Source organism: Macaca fascicularis, chromosome 1 (assembly GCF_037993035.2).
Source record: "Macaca fascicularis isolate 582-1 chromosome 1, T2T-MFA8v1.1".
Taxonomy (NCBI): Eukaryota; Metazoa; Chordata; class Mammalia; order Primates; family Cercopithecidae; genus Macaca; species Macaca fascicularis.
Genome location: NC_088375.1, coordinates 54,407,439 through 54,423,846, shown reverse-complemented (window position 1 = coordinate 54,423,846; position 16,408 = coordinate 54,407,439). Strand labels below are relative to the sequence as shown.

At 39.2% G+C, this 16,408-nt stretch overlaps 1 protein-coding gene across 4 annotated transcripts in view; it reads right to left on the bottom strand.

Moving 5' to 3' along the window:
- CFH (complement factor H) overlaps positions 1 to 16,408 on the bottom strand; it is a 120,219-nt gene that overhangs the window by 49,690 nt on the left and 54,121 nt on the right. Inside the window, exon 10 of one of the 4 annotated variants that reach the window (XM_015447399.3) lies at positions 10,117 to 10,367. The exons of the other annotated variants lie outside the window; for them this stretch is intronic. Coding sequence (XP_015302885.3) covers positions 10,354 to 10,367 — 14 coding nt within the window. The 3' untranslated portion in view covers positions 10,117 to 10,353. Of the gene's footprint in view, positions 1 to 10,116; positions 10,368 to 16,408 lie in introns of those variants that run through there. 4 annotated transcript variants of the gene reach the window in all.

Here is a 16,408-nt window from a genome sequence, read left to right as displayed (position 1 = left end):
GAACTGGGACACAGTAGCCTCCCTAAACCAGCCCTTTAAAACCTTAAAAATAAGTCTTGAAAGAACCAAGTTGACCCATAACAAACTTAGACTTAAAAAAAAATTAAAACAAGTTATCCGTGGGGTCTCACAGATGTACAGACTTTAGAAGTTCCAAAGCTGCTTCTCTTAGCTAAAATGCAGAGTGGAGTTAAAAAAAAAAAAAAAAAAATCCACCTTTTGGCAATAATACCCTCTCCCCACCTCCCTCCAAAAACACAGTAAATCTTTTATGGAATACTCACCCTACTCCAGTCAAACACTGATGGATAAACTACACATCAGAAGTTGTGAAATGGCACTAGAGCAGTATGAAATAAATTGGTGTCACTAAATAGTTGGGATAGAAAATGACAGTGTTCCCCTTCAATAATCTTAGCCTCTACAATTAGACATTAGAAAAAATAGAAAAAAATAGTCTCAAAGTAAGCAGAAGAAATACTACAATAAGGATCAGAGATGAAATAATAAAGAAGTAAATATGTATATAAACAAGGAAACCAAAAGCTTATTTTAGATCTCTATAATTGAGAAACCTTTAGACAGACCAAATCAGAAAAAAAGATGACACAAATTGCTTATGTCAGCAATGACAGAAATGATATCATTATGGTTTTTACATATATTAAAAGAAAAATAAAAAATATTCTGAATAATGCCATGTCAATAAATTCAAGAACTTGAATTAATTAAAAAATTACTGAAGCCACAAACTATCATAGCTCTCTAAAGAAGAATTAGGCAGCATTAATAAATTATATCTATTAAACAAATTGAATTTGTAGTTGAAGGATGAAAAACAAAATATGTACTTATAAATCTAATAAAATACAGGATCTGTAGGCTGAAAATCATAAAAAACTAGTGTAAGAATGTGTGATCTTACTAAATCAAAGGATATATAATGTTCATGGACTGAAAAATTTAATACTGTTACATATCAGTTCTCCCCAGATTCATCTATGAATGTGTCCCAGTTCTGGTGAATAGCCAAGCACAATGTTTTGCACATATGGACATGCTGATTCTAAAGTCATATGGAAAGGCAAAGGGGCTAAAACAGCTAAACAATTCTTCAAAAGAAAAGAGAAGTCAAAAGCTCACATTACCAAATTTTAAGACTTAGAAAAAGCTACAGTGAGTAAAAGGATCTCCTGACACTGGTGAAAGGATAAACACACAGAACAATAGAAGAGAAAAGGGTGTCCAGAAATAGACTCGTGCATGGATTGATCCTTTAAATAGCTTCTATTGTATTTTGTTATAACACTATCAGGTTCACAAGTCCACTGTTTAGCAATAGGCCAATACACTGAGACAGTAGGGTTTGCAGCAAAGAAATGCTTTAATCAACACAAGGGCACCAAACAAGGAATTGGGAGGATTGTCAAGCCTCAAATCTGTTCTGGGAAGGGGCTATGTGCTAAAGACTTCAAGGGGATCATGGAGGGTGAGGGGCTAGAAAATTTGGGTTATCAATTGGTCAGGGTGAGGGGGATGAAATCACCAGGATGTGGAACCTGCATTATTTCCTGAGTCAGCTTTTTGCCGGGCTCTTTTGACCAGCTGATGTGTGTGTGTTTGTGTGTGTGTGTGTGTGTGTGTGTGTGTGTGTGTGTGTGTGTGTTTGCTTTTTGTTTTTGAGACATGGTCTTGTTCTGTTGCCCAACTGGATTTCAGTAGCATGATCTCTGCTCACTGCAACTTCTGCCTCCCAGGCTCAAGTGGTCTTCCCACCTCAGATCTCCTGAGCAGCTGGTACTACAGACCTGTGCCATGATGCCTAGCTAATTTTTTAATTTTTTGTGAAAATAAGGTTTTGTCTTGTTGACCAGTATGTTGGCAGTTTTTGTTTTTTTTCTTTCTTTTTTCTTTTCTTTTTTCTTTTTTTTTTTTTTTTTTTTTGGTATGCAGAACCTGAAAGAGAAACTCATGCAGAAAGATTATCATCTCGCAACATCTTAGATTCTATCTATAGAAAAGAAAAGGACCAAAAGGTCTTCTGACAAAGGCTTCTTTATCCTAGGGTAGTAAACAGTGACCAGTTACAGACAAGCAGGACAAAGGGAAAGCTGGCTTAATGATTACTGCTGATTGTCCTGAAAACATAGTTGAATTTTTCCCCCTTAATCAATTTTATATAATTTTCCTAGGGACACATTCAATTCCTCCAGGACTTGATCCCTTCTTAATCCTGAGGTGTAACAGCTAATATGGTGTAAATCGGGCAATGGCCATTCTAGCTTCTTTTTGCTGACAAGGGGTACAGAGAATGAGTCAGGATTAGAGGAATGAATCCGTCTTGTAACAACCTGCAAGTTGTTATACCCGGCTGAGGGTGTGGCATGAACATGCTAGTACTTCAGTCTATGGTTTTACCGTAATATTTAATTGAATAGCAGCCTATGATGTAAATTATAAGCCCTATAAACAGAATTGTGAGCTTGAACTTTCAGAGCCCTTGAAAAAAGGACTGGAAAACATGGAGTGTGCAGGGGAAAATCTCAAAAAACTACTCAGACATAGTGTCTGTGGTAGAGACGTATGGTCTCCAGTGAGACTGCTGAAAGATTTTCTTTAGCTTGGCTTTTACTTTACCAGAAGCACTGATATAAGTACAACAGGTGGTATTCATCACTGTACAGACTCCTCTCTGTAAATTCAAGAGACAATCAAGTGTAGTTCTGTTGTCAAGAACTATCTGGGCAAGTAAATTTGAAGAGTTTTCTCAGCCTTAATGTTCTTAGCAGCCTCTTTTGCAATTATGTCTATGGTTGCCAATAAGTTTCTGATCATGTCCCAGTGAGTGTATACTCCATAGCTAGGACTCGTGATGCCTAGAAGGCTCTGCCATCTGATATATTGATATATGCCTGGTAGTCCTTTTTGGAGTCCGTGGGAATCTTTTGTCATTAGCATGAACTGAGAAGTATCTCAATAAGTGAGAGCCCTTAATATACATGTTATTGAGACACCAGTGGGCTTGTCCTAACAGAGGAGGGTCTGATCCTATGCCACAAAAAAAAAAAAACATGTACCAAGGGGGCGCACAGGTAAAGCCCTCAAGGGTGCATTTATTGATGAATTTTTTCATGGGGAATGTAGACAAATGGAATTGAACTATAAATCTTTTTTTATAGGCTCCCCAGAATTTGATATTCCCCACTGTAAATATTTTTGGCATAGTAAGGAGAAACTTTTAGTTGCATTTCCTTTCTCCTGGCTGCGTTTGTCTGCCCAGTATGCCATGGGCCAGGGAGGGCCTATGTAATGGAATGACTTTCCATTTATGATGGGGAAAGAGAGATTGAAACATGGGGTAGTGATTTCTTGGTGTACTACTAGTTGGACCTGGAAAGTAGCCATGGAAAGAAGCTGGTGCACATAGGTAGTCGTATTTGGGGCACCCAGAAGGTCAATGCCAAATATGACTAACAGAAAATGCTTATTTTGAATAGTTTGGGGGAGTAACTGACAGATCGAACATTTTGGTAAGTTTCTTCCAGTGGCAATACCTTGAAACAGTTGAGCTACAGTGTTGTTATGCCTGTCTAGGCATTGTAGTAACAGGAAAGGTATAATTAGAAGTTTTAAAACAAGAGTGACCATTTCTAAATGTTAGAATGTCCAAATAATGAGGGGCAGACTAAGTTAGCATGGCATAGGATGTCTAGCAAATCGGTAAGTCTAACAATTGTAATGACCAAGACAATTATGAAGTAAAATTTATAAATGTAGTAATTATAATGACTTAGGCAATTATAATGACCAAGTAAATATATGGGTTATGCATTCAGTAAGGCAGGGAATAGACAGGAAGTTATCTCACCTTTCTATATAAAATAATTATAATAACGAAAATTCCTATTATGTTCAAAGTAACTATTGTAGTAGTCAAGAGGACATGTGTTTTGTCTAATTTCATTAAAGTTAGTTATTTATCTGATATTTTTCTTCAAAAGATATTTGAGGTCCATCAAAGGATTTACTTATCCATTCAAATAGGTTTGAGACAGTCTCTGAAGTTGAAGACACTCTCTACATTTATTGATAGCTCTAGTGTCTCGCGGGGTGGGTTTTATATGGCTGTGGTGAATCCAGGGTCTACGTCCTTCAAGCTGAAGAGAGAAATGAGTCACCAGTCATGCTTTGCATGGCCTCGTTCACTGTGTTTTTAAATGGTCCTCAAGATGTTGAGTTTTCCTGGTCTTGAGCAGAACCCAGTCTCTGGGTTGGAGGCGATGAAAGAGAATGTCAGCTGGATACCACCATCTGCTAGAACCACAAACTCATTAATAGCAATTAAAGTGCAAGCTAAAGATTGTGTATATTTGATAATATCTAATTTCTTTATGTGTACATTATTGGCATTCCTTAGTCTGAGAAGAGAACAGAAGAATGATCTCCCATATAAAATTTATAAAGGCTTAATTTAAGCCCACTGTTGGGGGCCACCTTTACTCTGAGCAGGGCAATGAACAGAATGTTATTCCAGGCTGTTAGTTTATTGGCAAATCTTAGCTAAAGTTTGTTTTGTTTTTTATAGTATGATTTATCTTTTCAGTTTTTTCAGTAGACTTCAGTCTCCGGGCTGTATGAAGATTCCAGATTATGCGGAGAACCTGGAATACATGGTGTCCTAGGCTACAAAAGTGGCAATATATTCACACTGGATGAAGACAGGCCATCTAAACCCGAGAATAATCTTCTCTATGAAGGCTTTCATAACTTCAGACATTCTCTTGGTCTTGCAGGGGAATGCTTTCATTTATCTTGAAAATATATCTACAAATACAAACAAGTATTTAAAATTTCCTGCAACCCTTGGCATCACAGTATAATCAATTTGCCAGTCCTCTGTTAGCCTTGAACCTCTTGCTTAAATCCCTGGTACTTGGGGTGGAGGACCAGTCTTAAGATTGTTCTGGACACAAAGTAGGTATTTAAAAATTATCTTTTGGATCACCTTCTTTAAGTGTGTCCCAAAGACGTAGTCCTGGATCAGTTGAAGGGTGGCATGCCTGCCATACTGTGTGGTATCATGTATGTCTTTGATGATACCTGTCATAGGATACTTGGGTACCAGAACCTTTTCTTCTGTGTTACATATCTACTCAGTTTGGGTTCTTTGATTGGAGTCAAAGCCTCAATCGAGTGATTTTAGATCTTCTTCCAAATAGGTATGGACTTTAGGCTGAAGTTTATTTCAGGGATTAATGGCATTAGCAAAGCTTTGGGCGTTTTTTTCTCTGGTCACCCTTTTAGTGGCCTGGTCTGCCTAGTGATTTATTTTCTTGCTACCAAATTGTCCATCCACTGATGTCCAGGGTTGTGTATTATAGCTACTTTCTTGGGTAACAAGACTGCCTTTAGTCAGGCTAAGATTTCTTTAGCATGCTTATTTTTTTTTTTTTTAATTATTAAAGGTTAAGAGTCCCCTTTCTTTCCAAATAGCCCCATAAGCATGGACAACAATAAAAAATACCTGGAAGCAGAGTAATCGGTGACTCAGGAGTCTTTACCTAGTTGGGATGCCCTGATTACGATTCTAAGTTCTGCCTTCTGTGCCGATGAACCTCGAAGGAGTGTCTCTGCATCTAGGATCTGTCACAGGGTTACCATAGCATACTCAGCCTCTGTTGTCCGTGGTTCATAAAGCTGCTTTCCTCAGTAAATATTTCTAAGTCCAGGTTTTTAAAGGGAATTTTGGTCATGTCTGGTTGAATAGAACACACTTGCTCAATAATTTATATACAATCTTGTATAGGTTTATTTAGCAGGAATTAGAGTAGGAACGGCTCTCAAAGTAACACTAGGATTATCCAGGAGGATGGCCTGATATCTATTCATTCTTCTAGAAGTAAATCAGTAGCTCCACTTCTGTTCCAACAAATAGCATACACAGTGTGGGGTGTGTACTGTGCTAGGTTAACCCAAAGTGAACTCTTCTGCCTCCTGGAGAAGATCACAAGTGTGCCAATGGCTCAGAGACAAGAAGTCCAACCCATCATAACAATGTCCAGCTCTTTTGAAAAGTAGGCTACAGGTCTCATGATATTCCCAAGTCTTGGGTTAGTACTCCTAAACCCACCCCTTCTCTCTCATGTATGAACAAATTAAATGGCTTTCTTAGTTCAGGCAGTCCCAGTAGTCAGGTCCATTAATAATTTTTATTTAATGGTTAGAAACGCCTTTTGACATTCCTTAGTCCATTCTAGGAGTCAAGTGTCTGGTCTTAGGGCTTCATAGGGACATTTTGCTATCAGCCCAAAATAATAAAATAAAATATGGCAACATCCAGCCATACCTAAAAACCCCTCATAGCTGCTGCCATGTCCTGAATCTGGCCACCCTGACAAGAGTTTCTCTCCAGTCCAAAAGCAGATTGCTCTACTCCTGAGAAAGTTCAAACCTAAGATACATAACTGAGGGTTTCAAGATTTGTGCTTTTTTCTTGGATACTCTGGATCCTCATCCAGACAAAAAATGTAAAGTCAGTATAGTATTCTGGTCAATTTGCCTTAGTTGTGCCAGCTACTAATATGCCATCAACATATGTAAGCAAAGTCTCATTTTTCAACTGAAAGTCCAAAAACTCCTTAGCATGTATTTCCCCCAGATGGTTAGTGAGGTTTTGAAGCCTTGAGGAAGCACTGTCCAACAATACCATCATTTAACTTTGGTGTCAGAGTCTTCCTATTCAAAGACAAACACTACATGGGACTCTGGACTCAGGGGAATACAGATGAAGGCACCCGTCAGATCCAAGACTGAACACAAGTACAACTCACTGGTTAAAGTCATGAAGAATGTATAAGCATCGGGTATCACCAGATAAATGGTTTTGAAAATTTGGCTAGTAGCCCTCAAATCCTGTACAAACCAATATTCCTCAGTCCCATTTCTTTGTCCTGGCAAGACAGGTATATTTCATGGGAAATGAGGAATTCTTCCTATATTGCAGGAAGGCCATTAGCAGAGGTTAAATGCATTGCTATGCCTTTTCTCTCAAAGGATACTGCTTTAGATTTGACAGTGCTACTCCTGCACAAAACTTGGCTTGTACTGGAGATGCAGTTTTTGTTTTCCCTGGCCTCCCATCTGCCCATGCTTCTGGATTAACCTTTTGGAGTATCTCTTCAGGGCTGCAGGCACTTTCAAGGATCTCCAGTTGTAGTAATGTGGCCTGAAGAACATATACTTGGTCTGAAAGCACCTGGATGTCCAATCATCCTCAGAGAAAAAGTAATCTTAGCATTTAGTTTGGTTAAGAGTACTTGCCCCAACAGGCCGGGTATGGTGGCTCACACCTGTAATCCCAGCTCCTAGCACTTTGGGAGGCCAAGTGGGGCAGATTACTTGATGTCAGGAGTTCAAGACCAGCCAGGCCAACATGGTGAAACTCCGTCTCTACTAAAAATACAAAAATTAGCTAGCCGTGGTGGCACACACCTGTAATCCCAGCTACTTGGGAGGCTGAGGCAGAATTGAGCCCGTGAGGTGGAGGTTGCAATGAGCCGAGATCGTGCCACTGCACTCTAGCCTGGGTGACAGAGCAAGACTCTGTCTCAAAAAAAAAAAAAAAAAAGGACTTGCCCCAACAAAGGGATAGGACATTGGCAGATGTACAGAAAAACTCTAATTTTTTTTTTTTTTTTTTTTTTTTTTTGAGACAGAGTCTTGCTCTGTCCTCCAGGCTAGAGTGCAGTGGCATGATCTTGGCTCACTGCAAGCTCTGCCTCCCAGGTTCACTCCATTCTCCTGCCTCAGCCTCCTGAGTAGCTGGGACTACAAATGCCTAACACCATGCCCAGTTAATTTCTTGTATTTTTAGTAGAGACAGCATTTCACTGTGTTAGCCAAGACGATCAGGATGGTCTCGATCTCCTCACCTCACGATCCACACACCTCAGCCTCAAATTGCTGGGAATACAGAAGTGAGCCACCGCGCACAGCCAAAAAGCTCTGCTTCAAATGATCTTGCTCTAGTTGACAATTCAAAATTTGGAGGAATGACCTCATCAGAAATTTTTCCGAGATTTCAGTCACCTTCATAGTTTCTGAGGAAAGTTTAGACAACCAGATATTTAACACCAAATAGGAGACACCATGTCTACTAGAAAGTCCAGAAGCTGATTTCTCACCATCATCAGGATCTGGAGTCCCATATGGGAAATATGGAGGGTGTTGTTTGGGTCAGGAGAAGTCCCCGGATGCCACCATTTCTGGTCTTTTTCTTCAGTATCTCTCTCAAGCTCCCCAGCTATCCCAGGCATTCGGTGGGCAGAAGGCTGACTCTGTTTAACATTAGGCTTTGTAAGGCGTGCGCAATTTTCCTTTCAGTGTCCCCCCTGTTGCAGTAAGGACACTGTTTAGGACCTGCAATGGGATGTGCCTTTTTATTGGCTTTTGGGGGCCCAGGTGGTTCTACCATAGATGGAGTGTCTGATGGTGGCCCTTGTTGTGGTCCAGGGACTACTAGGGTCAGAGTCACAGCTAACAAGTCAGCTTGCCTCTTCATTATTCCTTATGTTTTGTGATCAGTAAATACATTAAAACCAGTCTTCACTAATTGAGACATAAACATGTCCAAAGCCTCAGCTACATTTTGTAACTTTCTCTGCATAGCTGGGGCACTTTGTTGGATAAACATCATGTTAGCTATCATTAAATTTTCTGGGGCTTCTGGGCCAATATCCATTTATTGCCTGAAAGCTTCAAAGACTTGTTCTAAGAATTCCAAAGCAACCCTCATTAGGCTTCTGCTTCATCTCCTGGATCTTAGTGAGGCTGTTTTTCTTGGGCACTCCCTTCCAGAGGCTGATCAAAATGCAGTCTTGATTATGTTTGAGGTTAAATCTACCTCCAGTGTTTATATTCCATCCCAGGTCAGAGGTGGGAACTGCAATCTGAGCAGCTGCCCTTACTGGATTACTGGGAGAGTCAGTGTGAATAAGATCAGCCTTTTCCTTAGTTTTATCTAAAACCATACTTTGCTTCTCTGAACTCAGCAAAATATTGAGCAAAATTTGAGTATCTGCTCAAATAGGGTTGTGGGTGGCAAATACAGAGGAGAATAGATTCTCCATATACTTTGGATCTTTATATATATGTATTTTTAATCCTGTTCCTTCTGTAAACTTTAGATCTTCTCAATAAACAGGCCTATTAGTTTTCTAATTAAGTAGGTTGGAAGTAGAGAACAGAGAATAAACCAGGATAAATCCTGTAGGCTGACCTGTGGCAGCAACACCTCCTATAAGCAGTTGTTATGAGGAAACTGCCTCTCAGAACCAGAGTGACACCCTGGCTAAAGGGAGTTCCCTGCTGGGTATAAGAAGGGACACCCTGCTTAAATGGAGTCCCCTGTTGGGTATAAGAAGCAGAGATCATACCTGTTGCCCTGGATTTGTGACTTTTTGGTGGTAGGGACTCTGGAGAGGTGCCAGTAGTGCTGCTGCAGCTCCCCCATAAGGTGGAGGGGGGTAAGTCATAGGTTCCTTTAACTGAACCACCATAGCATCATCATCTTTTTCTTGTAAATCAGTCCAAACAGTTTTTAATTTCTTGCTTTACCATGATTTTACCTTTTTCTACATTGTTCTACTTTTCCAAAACAACATAAAACATTATACATAGAGGATTTCATCTCATTCCTCTTCCTTCTTACAAAACAAATCTAGCTACAGGATGGTACTGTAAGCATGAGAAACATGCAGGGGCCACCGTTCTCTGAAATCCAGCGGGTATTAAAGTCAAGCTATGCTACAAAATAAGATAATCTTTTTTTGTTTCACAGAATAATAGACAAAGATCTTTCAATTTTGGAAGCTCTAGCCCATCAGGGTTGCATTGTGGGTTACTTGGGGAGAACTAAGGGACAGCCCTTAGCTCATCAGAACTGAGAAGTCGCTAGGGCTTGTCTCTGGGTCTGCCCCAGTGGCAAGGGGGCACTAGGCTGTGAGTAAATGCCCTCAAGGAGAGTGACCTCTACCTGACCTGCCACAAATAGTTATGAGATTGTCAGATTTGTATGCCTGCTGCACAGCAACAGAACAATACACTGAGACAGTGGGGTTTGCAGCAGAGAAAGAGTTTAATAATCTCAAAGCAACCAGCCCCATTGGGCTGCCTGGAGGAACTGAATTAGCTTTTCCCATTCTGGCTGGAATAATACAGACGTAACAAAACACAGATACTAGTCACCATACTCAGGACCCAAGTATTGACCTGGCAAGGCTCAAACTTGGTTCCATTGGCCCTTGTCATCTTTGATCCACTCAAGCTGGAGAGGGATGGCCTTTGATCAGGAGTTCAGTGGGTGAACCCTGGGAAAGAATGAAGAGCAGACGGTTACCCTGAGTTAGGCTTGCTGAGATTCCACTAGCAACTCCTTCAGGACTAACTGAATGTGACTGACCAAACAGGAAGAGTTTCCTGAGTTAGTAATTTCTTCCACTGGTAATTTCCTCAAGGATCCCCTCCACAAACATAAATACATATAACAAGACAAAGACAAACAAAAGACCTTTCCATATAAAGTTTCAGATTCCAAAATCTAAGACCATTTCTCCCAAGCAATGCCCTCTAGTCTTCTTCCATCTGAAGGGAGATCTCCTCAAATAAATCCCTACCTAGACTTAGGGAGTTCAACAAGACCTCAAAAGAGGCCACAAGACCTCTAAGTTTGAAACACACATGCGCGCACACTCACACACACACACACACACACACACACACAGAAGGAAGTGGGGTGCCAGCTGCTCTGAGAAAACTCACCTGAGACTTCTTCTTAGACCAGAAATGATTTCTCTGCTGCAGACAAGGTTATGTGCTGAAATTCAGCACTGCCCTGCCAACAAAGAAGGCCCCAGCAATGGCCCTTAGCTCATCATAACTAAGCAGCTGTTTGGGCTTGTCTTTGGGTCAGTCCCAGTGGGGGCTTGCCATGAATTTTTTTTTTCTTTTTGTTTTTTTTTTTAAGAAGGAGTCTCACTCTGTCTCCCAGGAGGAAGTGCAGTGGCACAATCTCGGCTCACTGCAACCTCTGCCTCCCAGGTTCAAGTGATTGTCCAGCCTCAGTCTCCCAACTAGCTGGGATTACAGGCATGGGCCACCATGCCTGGGCAATTTTTGTACTTCTAGTAGAGACAGAGTTTTGTCATGTTGGCCAGCCTGGTCTCGAACTCCTGACCTCAAGTAATTTGCCCTCCGTGGCCTCCCAAAGTGCTGGGATTACAGGTGTGAGCCACCATGCCCAGTTGCTTGCCATGAATTTTTACAAGATTGTAAGGTTTGTATGCCTGCTGTGCAGCAACAGAACAATACACCGAGATAGTGGGGTTTGCAACAGAGAAAGAGTTTACTAATTGCAAGATCACTGAAAAAGGACATGAGAAGAATTCTCAAGACTCAAACTCATTTCACTGAAGGTTTCTGGGCAAGAATCTTTGAAGGGCGAGTGGCTGGAAAATTGAGGTCATCAATTGATTTGGGCAAGGCGGCTGAAATCATTAGGATATGGAAACTACATTCTTCCCTAAGTTGAGTTTCTTGCCAAGCATTTCAGAAGGGCTGGCATCAGTAGTTTTGTTAGTATGAAGAACCTAAAGGATAAATTCAAGTGGAAAGATTGGCATCTCTTAGTGTCTTATGTTTTATCTAAAGAACAGAAAGAGAACAAAGATTCTAGTGACAAAGATTATGTTATCCTAGATTAGTAATCAGTGACCAACTATAAGGAAGTGGGTCAATGGAAAGCTAGCCTAATGATTACCATTGATTGTCCTGCAAGCCTAGTTGAATTTTACTTTTTCTTCCTTAACTGTTTTTACAAGATTTTTTTGAAGATGTTTTCAATTTAAAAAAGGAGAAAAGACAATTCAATAAAGAAAACATAGTCTTTTCAACAAGTGATACTGGAACAGTAAGGCACCAAATGCAAAATAATAACCCTCTACATATTCCTCATACCTCATACAAAAAATAACTCAAAATTGGTCATATAGCTAAGTGTAAAATGTTAACTTCTAGAACTGAATATGTCCCCAGTTTAGGCAAGGAAATTTTAGGTGACACAAAGAGCATAATCTATAAATGAAAAATTTGATAACATCAAAATTATATATTTTTGCTCATTGAAAAGGACTGTTAGGGGAAAGAAAAGTAAAGCTACAGATGCAAGAAAAATATTTGCAGAATATTTACTCATTGAAGGACTTGTAGCCACAATATATTATGTAGTCTCAAAATTCAGTAATGGAAGAAACAGCTCAATGAAAAGTGGGCAAAATTTAGACAGTGTTCACCAAAGGAGGTACATAGATGGTAAATAAGCACACAGAAGACGCTCAGCAGCATCAGTCACTAGGGAATGCAATACTATCACACACATATTAGAATGGATAATTTAATGGAAAAAAAAACACTATCTCAAAGGCTGGCAAGGTTGAGAAACAATTGGAATTCGCATGCACTGAGTATGTGAAAGTAGAACACATGATCACTCAGGAAAACAGTTTGTCTATTTCTTATAAAAATAAACACACATATTTAGTATGATATTTGCTGTGGGTTTTTAAAATATAGCTCTTATTATTTTGAGATATGTTTATTGAGTGTTTTTACCATGAAGGGTGCTGAATTTTATTGAAGGCCTTTTCTGCATCTATTGAGATAATTATGTGTTTTTGTTTTTTGTTTTTTTTTTTGTCATGGGTTCTGTTTATGAGATGGATTACATTTATTGATTTGTGTATGCTGAAACAGCCTTGCATCACAGAGATAATGCCAACTTGCTCATGGTGAATAAGCTTTTTGATATGCTGCTGGATTCACTTTGCCAGCATTTTATTGAGGATTTTCGCATCGATGGTCATCAGTGATATTAGACTGAAATTTTCTTTTTCGGTTGTGTCTGCCAGGTTTTGATATCAGGATGATGTTGGCCTCATAAAATGAGTTAAGGAAGAATCCTTTTTCTATTCTTTGAAATAATTTCCACAGGGATGGTACCAACTCCTCTTTGTACCTCTGGTAGAATTTGGCTGTGAATCCATCTGGTCCTGGGCTATTTTTGGTTGGTAGGCTATTAATTACTGCCTCAATTTCAGAACTTGTGTTTGGTCTATTCAGGGTTTCGACTTCTTTCTGCTTTAGTGTTGGGAGTGTGTATGTGTCCAGGAATTTTTCCATTTCTTACAGATTTTATAGTTTATTTGTGTAGAGGTGTTTATAGTATTCTCTGATGGTAGTTTGTATTTCTCTGGGATCAGTGGGGATACCCTCTTTATCACTGTTATTGTATCTATTTGATTCTTCTTTCTTTTCTTCTTCATTAGTATGGCTAGTAGTGTACTTTATTAATCTTTTCAAAAAACCAGCTTCTGGATGCATTGATTTTTTGAAGGTTTTTTCGTGTCTCTATCTCCCTCAGGTCTGCTCTGATCTCAGTTATTTCTTGTCTTCTGCTAGCTTTTGAATTTGTTTGCTCTTACTTCTCTAATTCTTTTAATTGAGGTGTTACGGTGTCAATTTTAGATCTTTCCCACTTTCTGATATGGGCATTTAGAGCTATAAATTTTCCTCTAAACACTGCTTTAGCTGTGTCCCAGATATTCTGGTATGTTGTGTCTGTCTTCTCATTGGTCTCAAGTTTACTTCTGCAGTATTTCCATTATTTACCCAGTAGTCATTCAGTAGCAGGTTGTTCAGTTTCCATGTAGTTGTGTAGTTTTGAATTAGTTTCTTAATCCTGATTTCTAATCTGATTGCAGTGAGGTCTGAGAGATTCTTTGTTAAGATTTTCGTTCTTTAGCATTTGCTGAGGAATGTTTTACTTCCAATTATGTGGTCGATTTTAGAATAAGTGCTATGTGGTGCCGAGAAGAATGTATATTCTGTTGACTTGTGGTGGAGAGTTCTGTAGATGTCTATTAGATCTGCTTGGTCTAGAGTTGAGTTCAAATCTGGAATATCCTTATTAATTTTCTGTCTCATCGATCTGTCTATTATTGACATAGTATTGGAAGTTCTGGACCGGGCAATTAGGCAAGAGAAAGAAATAAAAAGTATTCAAATAGAAAGAGGAAGTCAAGTTGTCTCTGTTTGCAGATGACATGATGGTATATTTAGAAATCCCCATCATCCCAGCCCAGAAACTCCTTGAGCTGATAAGTAACTTCAGGAAAGTCTCAGGATACAAAATCAATGTGCAAAAATCACAAGCATTCCTATACATCAATAATACACAAACAGAAAGCCAAATCATGAGTGAACTCCCATTCACAATTGAAACAAAGAAAAAAATACCTAGAAATACAACTTACAACAGATGCGAAAGACCTCTTCAAGGAGAACTACAAACCACTTCTCAAGGAAATAAGAAAGGGACCAAATAAATAGAAAAACATTCCATCCTCATGGATAGGAAGAATCAATATCATGAAAACGGTCATATTGCCCAAAGTAGTTGATACATTCAATGCTATTCCCATCTAGCTATCATTATCTTTCTTCACAGAACTAAGAAAACTACTTTAAACTTCATATGAAGTCAAAAAAATGTCCCATATAGCCAAGAAAATCCTAATCAAAAAGCACAAAGCTGAGGGATCACGCTACCTGATTTCAAACTATACTACAAGACTACAGTAACCAAAATAACATGGTACTTGTACCAAAACAGATATATAGACCAATGGAACAGAACAGAGGCCTCAGAAATAACACCACACATCTACAACCATCTGCTCTTCAACAAACCTGACAAAAACATGCAATAGGGAAAAGATTCTCTATTGAATAAATGGTGCAGGGAAAATTGGCTAGCCATATGCAGAAAACTGAAACTGGATCCTTCCCTTACACCTAATACAAAAATTAACTCATGATGGATTAAAGGCTTAAATGTAAGACCTAAAACCATAAAAACCCTAGAAGAAAACCTAGGCAGTACTATTCAGGACATAGGCATGGGCAAAGACTTCATGACTGAAACACCAAAAGCTCTGGCAACAAAAGCCAAAATTGACAAATGGGATCTAATTAAACTAAAGAGCTTCTGCACAGCAAAATAAACTATCATCAAAGTGAACAGGCAGTCTACAGAATGGGAGAAAATTTTTGCAATCAATCCATCTGACAGAGGTCTAATATCACCAATCTACAAGAAACTTAAATAAATTTATAAGAGAAAAACAAAACCCCATCAAAAAGTAGGCACAGGATATGAACAGACACTTCTCAAAAGAAGACATTTATGCAGTCAACAAACACATGAAAGCAAGCTCATCATCACTGGTCATTAGAGAAATGCAAATCAAAACCACAATGAGAAACCAATTCATGCCAGTTAGAATGCCAATCATTAAAACGTCTGGAAACAACAGGTGCTGGTGAGGATGTGGAGAAATAGGAACACTTTTACTCTGTTGGTGGGAGTGTAAATTATTTCAACCATAGTGGAAGACAGTGTGGCAACTCGTCAAGGATCTAGAACCAGAAATATCATTTGACCCAGCAATCCCATTACTGGGTATATACCGAAAGGATTATAAATCATTCTACTATAAAGACATGTGCAAACATATGTTTATCGCAGCATTATTTACAGTAACAAAGACTTGGAACCAACCTAAATGCCCATCAATGATAGATTGGATAAAGAAAATGTGGCACATATACACCATGGAATACTATGCAGCCATAAATTGAATGAGTTAGTGTCCTTTGCAGGGACAGGGACGAAGCTGGAAACTATTATCCTCAGCAAACTAACACAGGAACAGAAAACAAAACACCACATATTCTCACTCATAAGTAGGAGTTGATCAATGAAAGCCCGTGGACACAGGGAGGGGAATATCACACACCAGGGCTTGTTGGGGTATGGGGAGAAAGAGGAAAGATAGCATTAGGACAAATAGCTAATACATGTGATGTTTACAACCTAGATAACGGGTTGATGGGTGCAGCAAAACACCATGGCACATGTATACCTATGTAACAAACCGCACATTCTGCACATGTATCCCAGAACTTAAAGTATAATAAGAAAACACACACACACACACCATTTACCCAACAAACCCACTTCTAGATATGTATCCATGATGAATAAATTTGTGTTTATATAAAAACTGTAGATGAATATTTTTCTTACCAGCATGATTCACAAATGCCAAAAACAATGCAAATGGCCTTCAACAAGTGAATGGATTAACAGACCGTGATACATGATACAATGGAATAATACTTAGCAATAAAAAAAGGTGTTCTGGGTAGTGTGACAAAATCCTATGCCATTCAGCTCCATTCTCCCCAGAGCATGAATCCTTTCTTGTCTAGTGTATCCATAGTTTATACCACC